A 12,936-nucleotide genomic window follows, 5' to 3' on the forward strand; every position below is an offset into this window, starting at 1 on the left:
AAGCAGGCATGTTGCGACGAGCACGAATCGCGCAGGCGAACTGACTTGGAGCTTTTGATACCGCGTTGGGCACCAGTGTAGTGTACACATATCCCGAAGAAGTACAGCCACTAGCGTGGGTCTAGTCTTGGTGAGCCGCAGGGCACGCATTAACTGTCGCCGTGGCAAGAACACGGTACTGCTCAAAGTCGCAACATTTTATTGTCTGTGGCAACATCGAAAACTCAGTACAGGGCCCGTTGCAAAAGGCACGTCGGGAAATCAAATGGGCTTATCCATGCCACGGGCGAGAAGTAGCACGTCTCCATGGTAAAAGTGATTCATGGAGACACCGGGATAAAGGGCCCGGTTGGTCGAGTGAGGGCAAAGGCGCTCGCGTTGGCTTTAGAGGGATACGGGTTGGCGTGGCCTGACCACACTAGGACACCGCACCGCTCTGCGGCCTAGCGTTCGCAAAGGGGCAACAAAAGGTGTGCGTTCGCCGCAGGTGCGAGGCGCCGTTGGCGAAGTCCGAACGAGCTACAAACAATAAGAGTCGAGGAATGGAAAAGAAATGCGTGCTCACCCTCGGCTCTTCTGGAGAAATCTGACTCGATCCCGACGCGCGCGCACACAAGACGTACCGAGAGACTTTGCGCACGGCACTACAGTCGGCATCCGCTACTGGGTGAGAGGGGTTAAACATCACTCCTCGCTCTTCCAGCGCGGCAGACAGGGGAGGAGGCGAGTCATGTTGGGACATGAGAACGGCAGCAATAGTCAGCAAAGCCCGCATAAAAGCGGCGGGCTAGCCTCGATTTCCACAAAGGTTTCTTAGCCAAAATGAGGGGCGATGAGCCCCTTCTCCTGTATTCATTCGCGCCTGCTCAATGTCTTCCTGATTGATGTCTATTCGCACACGCAGGGCAAGTAAAGTGAACAGACGGCACCGCTGATTAAAAAAAAAAATGGCTGCACACATTGCACCTGCTGCCTCTAATTCAAATTTATCAAGTCATAATTATGCACTGAGTGAAGCTTAAATTACGAACTGACGCTCGTATTTGCTTTATATTAAAATGTTGACACTTTGACAGCAATGTTTTTGTGGCTATATTGTGCTAATCCAAGAGTCCTTATTAAGTTTTTGGTGCATTAGGCTTAGCAGGCCTAGCTAAAGAAACTGCTGATCTTGCAAATAACAACAAAATATGCCTGATGCTTTGTCCTAAGTGTGAAACATTGCGAAGCGATGGTTTTTTTCACTATTTATTTGTTACTTTGAGCGCACTGGGCGAAGACGAAGTGCAAGTTCGGATCGAAGCGAGCAGTTGCATGGGTGCTGCCATGGCAATTTGTAATCACAGTTACAGCCAGTTATTAACGCAGCTATTGAAACGGACATAATATAAAGGTAAATAATAATAAATATATCACCCACTAACGTGACATAGACATCCCAAACAATCATTAATGTCTAAAACCATCCTGTTGTAAAATAATTATATTTGGAATGAACTATATTTTGCTGTGCAGGAGTGTGACTTGCTTACACCCCGTAGCCTTGGTAGTGCTTAACGGTTGTGGTAAGATGAAATACAAAGAATATGCAGTATCGTTTGCTACATTCAGTGTGTATGATCATCCTATGCAGCTCTACAGGACAGCACGTAGTGTTGCCTGCTAGGTCCCATATTGCCCATGTGCTACACCTTGACTACTAAAGTGCTTCGGCGCATCATGTGGTTGTTTTAGAAGTTCGGAAGCATTGACCTCTCAGTCTGACTTAAAACATTATTTACCTTAGGTGTCCTTTAAACGTTGCGAACCCAAACATTGCAGGATGGAATCTTAACAACGCTGGACAAATTTCGATGAAGGCAAAATATCGTATTTACTTGCGTAATGAACCAACATTTTTTTTTTTTCTCAGAAAAGTTAATGCCAATTTCAGGGAAGGGATCATTACACGGAAGAAAAAGGTCATGGGAGTTATAACAGCGAAAATTTAGCATGACAGTTTTGCTTGTTCTGGCCCGCAAAATGCTCAACGAATCTTTTTGTAGCCCAAAGCTCTTGTTCTCTCCCGTAACGAATGCGCATGGATCGACTCGAAATGTTGTCCAGCCGCTCGTTTACCATGCTCCATTGCATGCTCGACCTACTTTAAATTTAAAACCAGCCGCGTAGCTAGCGTACCGACCGAATGCGCCCTGTGCAACAGGTGTCCTCAACTAAGTTCACTATGACAACTCCGACAGCAAACGCGCAGCGTCCGATGGCGTCGTGTTTTGTGATGATAGTAACTAGTACTAAAAACAGGTCAGAGCTTTCTCCCGTCCCCAGTTTTACTAGCAAACCCCTTCCTTACCCCCCCCCTCAAAAAAAAAAAAAGAGTTACTGGATCTGCCCCTGCCTAAAACATATTTAAAATCAATTTTAAAGTGTTCACAGTTCACGTGCACATGAAACGGTCCACTTCATGACACCTACGCCCACATTGTTGTAATGTGAACAACCAATGACCCCCTATGTCAACAGCGCGTCTCTCGCGACAAGAGTCGCGGAAGACGCGCTGTCGGTGCGGTGGATACTTTGCATGGCCTCTAAGATGGTGGGCACGTGGCATAGAAACTCGCCACACGCCTGCCATCCCGGAGGCCATGCGTTTGGTTTTTTGCTTTGTTCTCGAGCCGCTGTGCTTGCGTGACCCGAGGCATTCGACAGATGGCGCTTTGCCGCGAAAGACGCGACTTCTAAATTTTGATTGACGTTGCCCGCGTTCGCGCTGTTCGCAACTGTTTAATATAGTTGCAAAACAATGCTTTGATTTTTATTGCGTCATTATTTTGTTACAAAACGTTACAAAACAAGTGTCGTAGTGTTTGTCTCGAACTAAATGTAATACGATGCTCACTTGCAATTGTGAATTGCAGCACGCCAAAATAACTGAAACATTTTCGGCATTATAACCGCATTTGGCTTTTATGAGCTTCCTACTTTTCTGAAGCGAGGGTGGATTGACGAAAGAAGTTTTCCTGGTCCTTAATTTTCAGGAAACCGCGCCTCGACATCAATGAAAGGGGGGGGGGGGGGGTAATGCACATTCGCTTTCGAACGGCTCTCTTTGCACTACCCAGTTATGGCCAGGGCAGCGATGAGGGCGTTAAAAGCCGTTCGGTGACCTGTCGTCAGGTTTGAGTGTTAGAGGGACCGCAGTTTAAGAGGGGAAGTCCTCGGAGAAAGGGACTTCACACTCGCAGCCAGTTGGACTGCGCTCGCCTGCACGGCGAAGCGCATGCCTGGCGCTCGTCCAAAGCATCCAAAGATAAGTTTCCTTGCGCGAGCGTGGGCAAGCTGGCTTGGGTGGATTGGGGAGTGCAAAATATGCAAGTAAAAAATTTTTTTAGTAAAGCTGCCACAATATTAGGGGTGCGCAAATTATGCGAGTAAATGTATTGAACCTGTATGTACACTGGTGAGCAAAAGTATGAGGGTCATTTCTGTCTTTACCTTTATCGTCTGTGCCGCTTAGTGGCAAGCCGCCTGCTGTCGAGAGCATTTCTGTGATGAATTCAGTCTGAGTAATGCGCTCAACAGCTATTCTGTTAAAGCAATGCTCTCGACAGCAGAGTGCTCGCCATTAGGTGGCATAGGTGGCGATTTTGGCTTGCACTTCCATGGTCCGTAACTTTCTCGTGGGTGTCCAGCGTTATAAAGTATAATAAATAGTTCCGTAGGTAAGAAACCAGGGCAGAAAGAGTGCCAACTTATAATAACTTTTGTTCAATAAAACAGTGGTCAGTACACATATGAGTGATATTATGTGACAGCATAAAGCACCCTTCTAGGGATTCCATTGCCTTATTAAACAGCCACAAATGACGAAGTGCTTAGATAGTCTGGGTGAAGGCCTGAAATGAGATTGGCTTCGGTAATTTCGTATGTGAGCTGGTCACGATTTTTATGAACTACTGTACATGCATTCAAAGAAGGCTTGCAACCACAGAAAGAAACACCGATCAGTCATGATAAGCATTCTTGTATTTATTTTCATGATCACAGAGCTGATTATTTAGACATTGACCTGTCCAATCTACGTACACATTACTGCATAAAAGGGGAATATTATAAACTATGTTTTTCTGTACAGCTGACAAACTGCACTCTTGTTTTTTTATTACAGCTCTTCATTGTATCGAGACCATATTTTAGACACAAACTTCCATATTAACACAATTGTAAGTTGTTGGGAATGTAGGTCGACCACCGAAAATTGCGCATAAAAAGAAAAGTGAGCTCATTTTGTAACGGAAATTTATTTAAAGTGGTCGCTAGACTGGCTACACAATTTCACTTGTCATCATGAAGCCAGCCCTTAATTTGCTCAGCCAGGTCCCGCCATCCTTAGTACATCATCGGCATTTCCATTTGCATAATGAAGATTCAGAGCTTTTGCATGGCGTTTTCATGTGTCACCAGCAGAGACCAATCACATATAGTTCCTTGAAAGACGTGGCACAAGCTTAAAAACAAGAATAAAGAAGATTGGCACTCTTTCTGTTCTTTCTTCGTTGTTCTCATTTTTAAGCTGGCGCCGCCACGTCTTTCAAGTAATGATGCACCAACTAGCCCTACGTAGCATATTATTATGCATATAGTTTGTCCATCTGTGTAGTAAGGTCTAGAAAGTGTCCAGACTTAAACTCTCGAAACCCTTGGTGCTTGGCATTTAGTGAAACTTTTAAAAAAACTATGTCGAAAGGACAAACTCTTCCACCATCTACCGTTGCCACTGCTGATTGGAACAGTGGCTTTTCTGTCAATGATTCACACTTCGAAAATGGTCTACATGCAGCTTTTATAGGAATGTTAGTTGTTGTTGGAGGAGTTGCTTTTCCAATCAGCAGTGGCACTCTTGGCAGCAAACAGTGATTTAATAAAAGTTGGAAAGAAAAAAACTTTTTTTTTTATGTGCTTGCTCATGGTCTCAAAGCAAACAATGTTGTAACCACACCACAGTGTCCCAGGTTTCTTGTTTGTTTTGCCATTGCTTAGTTTTTGTTTCGATTGTAAGTTGACTCCCAATTTTGGATTTCAAATTCACGTCTAACTGGTCAATCTACAATTGTATAAATGTCATACTAAGTTGGCAGGAAGTGGAGAATGGCATACCTTAGCTTTGGAACACAAACCTATCTTTTAAAGGACAGATTGTAAAGATGAAGGATTATAGCTATACTTTTTCCACTGCTTTAATCGAGTTGCACATCATAAAGTCAGGGCTTCAAATATATCAGCGTAAACTCCACTATTCAAGCCTGAACATAAAGACGATAGCCAGCATTGGGCAACTTTAACGACTGCATTTTCAGACTGAAAGCCACCTTGGGAACACACAAATTGACAAGCTCATCGTAGGAACTGCTGTTAAGGATCTATGTCTTGGAATGGGCTGATTGAAATGAGAGCATGAATTTGTTACTATTTGGCTGGTAGCACCAGCTGGTTGTGTCAGTATTAAAACACACAGGTATGTCTAAAAATCTGATTGTGTCTTGAGTGGGCAATTCATGTTTAAAAGAGCCCTGCCACACTTTTTTTTAGTGAACACATTGAATGACTTCATTTAAACGAGTTTATCGCCTCACGAACTGACCTCCTCAAAAACTTTTGGTATCCATAAAGTACGATCAAGGTTACTGAGATTTGTTGCACGCTGTAAATGCTTTCTCTCTTCTTTTGCCCCCTAGAAGCAGGCTGGAAGCTAAGGAGGGAAGGATGGCATGGGGGGAAAGTAGCTATGTCTCGCGCTCATCATGACCTGGAGCACTTTCTATTTCTTATTTAGCCCCTCCCTCCTCGAATGCGCAACCTACTTGAAATGTTATTGTGAACGTGCACACGGAAATGTGGTAGCGTCTTGTGGTGGCAATGGTAACTATGAAGCCAACGGTGCTAGAATCAGCCAGTGGCCATGAAGATGGGTATATGACCCGGTCATTTGGCTGCATGGCATCACTTGTTCAGACAAGAGGGAAAATTATGTAGCCTACTTTCAGAAATACTGTAATTTCCAGGCTATATGCTGCGCTATCCTGCTTGGCTTGCGTGTTCTCTAGGGCCTCAACTACAGATGAGAAGCATATAGCGACAGCGCTGAAAAAGGGTTGCAGGGCCTCTTTAAGAAAAGATGATGTCTAGAAGTGTTTAAAACGAATAGGATATTATGAACCTGTGGGGATGACATCAGTTGCAATAGGTAGTCATTTACATACCTAAATTTGTCTAGGAAAAAATTGCCTACAATTTTTTTGGGGGGGAGGGGAGGGTACCAATGAGCGACAAATAAGTTGTTTGTGTTGTTATATACACATGGCTTTGCATGAGTAACAGGAAAAAATATTACTATGCATTGCAATAAATGCCTGTAGAGTTTATAAACTTACAAAAATAAGGTCACAAAGTGGCGTCAAATGGAAATTCGAAGGTAAAAAACCCATTTTCTGTCTAGTCAGCATCATTTTGCTACGTATGCTTTTGCAATGTTGCTTACTTATTAACATCTGAATCTTAACTCATAAGTAACACCTCGTATGATGGGCAGACATTTACTGAATAAAATTCTAATTTGGCAGTCGAGTATCAATTCAGAAGAATGGCCACTAGACACTTGCGATAGAGAAATCGGCACAAACTTCCATAGTGCAAGTACACTGCGCAGGTGAGCACACTGAAGAAAACTTTATTGTGAATGTGCCGGTAAGCAAAAACAAGTCTGAAACCTATAATAATCATTTGTGTTATCGCCAGCGAGATGGACGCCATGTATGTGAGTCCCCAAAACAGGATATGCAAGCAACCACAGCAGCATCGTTTGCGTCAGTCGGCGCTTGAAATTAAGCCGACGTATTCGTGTACTGGGGAACAATAAACACGAGAGTAACAATTTGGTCACCTTTTGAAAGATTCTAAAGCCATCAGTTCTGTAGGCACAATGAGCGGGAACATTCCATAGGACGAAGCCGAAATTAGCCAGCGCACCACTGTATTTTAGCATTAAAAAAATAAGCGAGCGACATCAGGGTTAGGAAAAAATTTCATGCATTTTCATAATGTGGTAGTGCTTGCCAAGCAAAGAAAATTATCAAAAAAGGCACACATTTTAAATATACAGGCAATGACGTACATGTACATCGTTGGCCCTCAAATTAAGGTAATAATTGTAGACAAGCAAGTTGCAATCACATTGTCAGTGTTGACCAAGAACATGTCACTAAGAATGGGAGTGATACATGAAACAATACAGATTTTATTATTCTAAATGGGAGATGAATTTATTTGAGAAATGGAGTATAATAAAAATTAAAATGACTGGGAGTTCCGTGCAGCTATAACATAAAATGAAGTGGCAGACCATCCAGAGACAGGACTGCCTTTGGTGGAAGGTGATTCATCATGATAGCCATGTAAATGTGGCATGTTCTTCCTAATTGCAGCCAACATTTTTTTTTTTTAATTTGATAGAATTTGACACTGAATTATCTCTGCAGAGTAAAGAGGGTATTGTACAGAATTGGTGGTGGTAGATGTGAAGTGACTGAATACAAACAGCTTGTTCTGCTTTTCCTTGTGATAATTTGGGGGATGGATAACAGTCTTTCTCACATCAGCAATGTGCAGCATGCGGTTATTGCTGTTATAATATAACATGTGTCTCGTGTTTTGACAAAGGGAATGAAAAGAGCACTGTTAGGTTTTTTTTTTGAATATTTGATGCTTCATGAGCAATGTATGTATTGGCAGCCATAATGATAATACATAATTATCTTGATAATTTTATCTTTTTTAATATCTCCAATCTTGGCTATCATCTGTGCACTTTAAGTAGCCTTTCCATTTTTAGAAGTACTGATCATGGACTAACAAGAATTGTCAAATGCTTTTCCAGGTGCCATCAAGCAGGCCTCACTGTGCTGAAGATGGACAGGCTGACGCTGAAGTCCTAAAAAAACTATTAACTAATGCAGGCAACATGCATGAACGCCAAGAGAAAATGGACCGATTGCTTGCCAACATGAAAAAAGAAAATGAGTCTCTTTGGCGGGAAGTTGTCCGACTGCGCGAGAAGCACAATAAGCAGCAGCAGATTGTTGAGAAGCTCATTCAGTTTCTTATCACCATGGTGCAGGCCAACCGTAACATGACTGTAAAGCGCAAGATACCACTGATGCTACATGATAGCCCAACCTCCAGCTCCAAGAGGTGTCGACTGACCAAGAGTGCCTTCATTACCGATTACCAGGTAAGTTCAATATGTTTTGCTGATGAGACTGTGATGGAAGCAATAGCTTTTACTGGGACCTAGATCTTACCTTTTTTTATTTGTCTTTTTTTATATTTAATTGAAAGACCCCTAAACATTTTGTCAAGACCAAAGATGTGTATCATTCTAAGAATATATTTGCAGTGCCTCCTCTATTTTTTTCAATGCCAGCCAGATGCGCCCAATCCAGCCATTCACCACCCTCTTCTCTAACTCTCTCCTGCTCTCACCTATCGCTTAGCCTTTGCGTGTGCTTTACAGTCATCGGATAGAGAACCGATTATGTGGTGCCTCACGGCAGAAATTATATGAAGTAATTTTTTGTTCAGTTGTGTACCGATCTGTGGAGCGGTGTCTTGTATTTCTCATGTTCACAATGTTGGCAGTCATGCTGCCTCTGTAACAGATATAGTGTTTTGAGATAGTGTGTTGCCATTCATGGCGCTACGCGGGCAACCAATAGGAAAGCATCCTAGCAACCAATAGGAATGCATCAATAAGACGCATCCAATAGGAAGCATCCTGCGGCATGCACCATCTTTAAGAGCGTTGTGATGTGGCGGCGGCAGCATTGCTTCAAGCGCCAAAGAAGGAACCCAAAGGAACAAATCTGACAGACGTATGATATTGTAGAAGGAAAAACTTCTTATCACATCTCTGTGGGAAAGCACTCGGATGCACGTGTGATGCAAACAGCCCTACCCTACATGTGGCGTCGCATCATCATCACTCCCTTAACTAGACCGATCGAAGGCTCTAGTTGAAGAGCGTGTGTTTTCTCTGGCATTGGAAGAAATAAAGGAGGCGTTAATATTGCCAAAATTATTTTGGCATAGTTTTTGCTATGTGCTCAGCAGTGCTTGAATGCACACACCTGCACACCAGTCTCACCAAGCTACATGATTCAGGCCAGCTTTGTTCTACTCCAGCTTCATTGGCATGTTGTAGCCATATTCTTGTTGTACATTTTGAAACACTATCAACTGACTCAATATGTAGCTATGTGTGCGCTTAGATGTTTTGATCGTTAGGGGCTAAGAGAGCTAGCATGCATTGGCAAGGCATATGTGATGTCTGAGAGGCAACAAGATGCAGTGGTGATTACTTTTTTTGGTGAACTATACTGCCTTTATGTTTCTTCTGTTTGCGAGTGGTGGGTAGAGTGGAAAGGTCGTGAGTTGGTCACTAGCCTCATACGGAGTTCACTATAACAGTAATCACCACTGCATCTTGTTGCCTCTGAGACATCACATATGCCTTGCCAATGCACGCTAACTCTCTTAGCCCCTTTTTCAATGTACGTGTTGAAATGTACGCGTTAAAACACCTACAAGACCTGCGCTAGCCATCAGCCCAGCCACGGTGGTCTGATGGCTAATGTACTCGGCTGCTGACCCGCGGGCTGCGGGATCAAATCCCGGCTGCGGCGGCTGCGTTTTCAATGGAGGCGAAAATGCTATAGGTCTGTGTGCTCAGATTTGGGTGCACGTTAAAGAACCCCAGGTGGTTGAAATTTCGGAAGCTCTCCACTACAGCGTCTCTCATAATCATATGGAGGTTTTGAGACGTTAGGCCCCACATATCAATCATATAATTCAATATGCCAGCCATCACTTTAAACGAATCTTCCCACGTGCAACGCTGCTGTTTCGCTTTCCATCAGGGTTCTGCCCAAGTTTTTCACTTTGTGAAATGCCTGGGACTTCGCAACATCACAGCATAATATCTCAAGGTTTCTCAGGTGTAAATAAATGCTCTTTAATTTAGTTCCAGCAAGCACTTTGCCTTGGTATTTATGGTGCATAGAAAAGTGAGCCCATGACACACACATACACTGACAATAAAAAAATAATAATAAATTACCCACATGCACATCTGCAGCAACATATAGGTTAAGGGGAGACAGGGCAATGAAAATTATTTTTCTTATTAATGGGGGATAAAGTGAGGAAATGTGGCATGCAGATGTGATTTGTTGTGGTGATATATTAAATGAGTTTATAGCTGTCTGTTGCAGTTTTTGAGCTACAACATTTAATTAGCTCTCATTGTAATCCCAAAATTAACTAGTTAGACATAATTTCATCAGGATATTTGTGTAAGAAAATTCATGGAAGCTCATTTTGTGCCGTTATGTCATTGGTTTATTTTTTAGTATTCAAATAAACGCACAGAAAATCATCGTCATCATTATCAGCCTGACTACGCCCACTGCAGGACAAAGGCCTCTCTCATGTTCCACCAGTTAACTCTGTCCTGTGCTTGCTGCTGCCACTTTATACCCGCTAACTTCCTAATCTCATCTGCCAACTTGACTTTCCGTCTCACCTTCACCCGCTTGTCTTCTCTTGAAATTCAGTCTGTGATTCTTAATGACCAGCATTCATCTTGCCTTTGCGTAGTGTGCCCTGCCCATGACCATTTCTTCTTCTTGATTTTTTTATTATGATGTCCCTAAAGGGACATCAAAGTAAAATAACAGTTTATGTAAGAGTGAAAGCGCAATGTACAACATTGTATGCAATGAGCAGGACATTCGCAAAATGATCCCGATATTGTCAGACTTATCGCCTACTACTAATAATCAAATTAGTTGCACTAAATAAAGAACCTTCCATGCATCAAAAGACATAATGAAATGCTTCTTGCTCGTTTTTGTTTGATTCATGGAAAAAAGAACCGCCGGACCTATGGGAAATGGCACGAGTGGTTCAGCAGTTCAATTTGAACCACTCGCGCCACCTTCCATTATTCGTTGCCAAAAAGCCCCTCTGACGTCTTGTACTGACGTGCTATGCAGTGAGGGTGAGGCAAAGGCAGGCTTTCTACTACCTTATGATTGCTCAGATGAAACTTTTTTTTTCTCCCTTAAAGCAAAATGTAGCAATATACAAGCCATATTTTTACTTGGACCGCTGAATTGCAAAAATTACGTCGCACTATGAGTCAAATTGCTATTCTTCTCAACTTTTTGACAATATTCTGCCAATATTTTTGCTGCATTTGCTCCCGAAGTATTTTGTTCATTTAATATAGGAGCATATAAAACAAAAGATCTAAATATGTTACTTTTATGCTTTTATAAAAAATAAATTGAGCATTTATGCTTTTTATAAAAAACGCTAAACATGCAGCATATTGCAACTTTTCACCAAGGCAAAAGGTAAACAAGTTGAAAATAAAATGTATAACCTATAGTCTTAAAAGAGTTGCCCCTTGGGATTAATGAAAACGTTGTTTCATAGTAATTTCTCAAATCAGAGATATTATATAAATTATTTAGTACAACACAATTTCACTTGGGTGCCCAACGTTTGAAGTGCTCTTTAAGCAATATATTGACTACTTCTCATATTCACATATACCTGCAGGATTTTTTTAGCATTATCGGAGATGGTCGAAAATTGACTGTGGACACTTGTTCTTTTTTTAAACAATACAGCTTAGCTTTTGTTTATGAAATTCTATGCGCCAAACTCCACATCGAGATGGAAATACAGGTGAGAAGTCAAGACAATACAAATGCCGGCATTTCTGTTTACTTGGCTTCTTTATCTCTTGCTTGCGTGTTTGCATGCTCAGTTTTTTTTATATAAGCTCTGCAGGTTAAAAGTTTTTTCTGATTGTGCAGCCTGGAAGTTCCCAGTATTCTGAAGGCCCTGTAATTCATGATGTTACTGACCTGATGGAAGAACTTGGTGACACAGACAGCATCATTGTTCCTGAGCTGATGAGCTCTGCCCCAATGGCAGCTTTGGTTTCTGCACCCTCGATGCCTGAACTGCCCTCGGCTTCATCAGTGACCTGTAGTGAATTGGACACTATTCCTGTAGTGTCCAGCCCCCTCAGTTCAGATGATGTTATCGAGCCTCTGTGTCTGCTCGAACCCTTACAAGATCCTCAGAGGTGAGCATGTGCTTTCAGTTCTGGCTGTAGCGGGATTCACTGTATGATCACCCTTTATAATATCAAAGTAATGCAAAGTGTGATATTAGCTCTACCCCGCGGGTGCCGAGATTTCACTTAAAAAGCTGTGTCCAACTTGGGACTGTCATTCGAGAATTCAGCGGCCTGGCTGTACCTTTTGCCTTCACTACCAATGACTCTTCGAGTGTCTTGTGTTTGAAAGCTGGAAATCTGCAATGTTAATCTGTTGTAGTTATTGTTATGCAGCATTGCTTAGGTACATGCTCAATTTGATATTTTAAATATGAGTGCGTAACATAAACATGAACTTAGTAAGACAAGGACCAGCGCGTAATCTTGCCAACTCGCTTAATCAGCCATTTTAACATGCTGAATGACACGCATATGTTTTTGAGTAATGACATTAAACACACTTGTATGCAGTTTTAAGTCACCTCTATCGCAAGTTACTGAATGTGAAAACCTTTCTTACTGATGTGTTACTTCAAAATATTTGGATTCCCACTCTTTGTAGAGTGCATGTCTTGCTTAAAAAGGAACTGTGGTGTTTTTTCGATATTCACCGATTTCAATAAAACTTTGAAGATGTGTTCTCATCGGTACCATGGTGATATTTGCCAAATTATACTATTGTATAAGCCATTTAGTTTTTTAGAAAACACATTTTAAGATTGGTAGCCGATTCTGGAATGACACGTATAAAC

The 12,936-nt window shown here is 42.1% G+C and overlaps 1 protein-coding gene across 4 annotated transcripts in view; it reads left to right on the plus strand.

Annotated features, from left to right (window-relative positions):
* LOC119177072 (heat shock factor protein) overlaps positions 1-12,936 on the plus strand; it is a 94,287-nt gene that overhangs the window by 19,351 nt on the left and 62,000 nt on the right. For all 4 annotated transcript variants that reach the window (XM_037428450.2, XM_037428451.2, XM_075878069.1 and 1 more), the window contains exons 4-5: positions 7,931-8,284; positions 11,937-12,211. In XM_037428450.2, the coding sequence (XP_037284347.1) occupies positions 7,931-8,284; positions 11,937-12,211 (629 nt within the window). The remainder of the gene's footprint in view (positions 1-7,930; positions 8,285-11,936; positions 12,212-12,936) is intronic.

This window comes from Rhipicephalus microplus, chromosome X (genome assembly GCF_043290135.1).
Source record: "Rhipicephalus microplus isolate Deutch F79 chromosome X, USDA_Rmic, whole genome shotgun sequence".
NCBI lineage: Eukaryota > Metazoa > Arthropoda > Arachnida > Ixodida > Ixodidae > Rhipicephalus > Rhipicephalus microplus.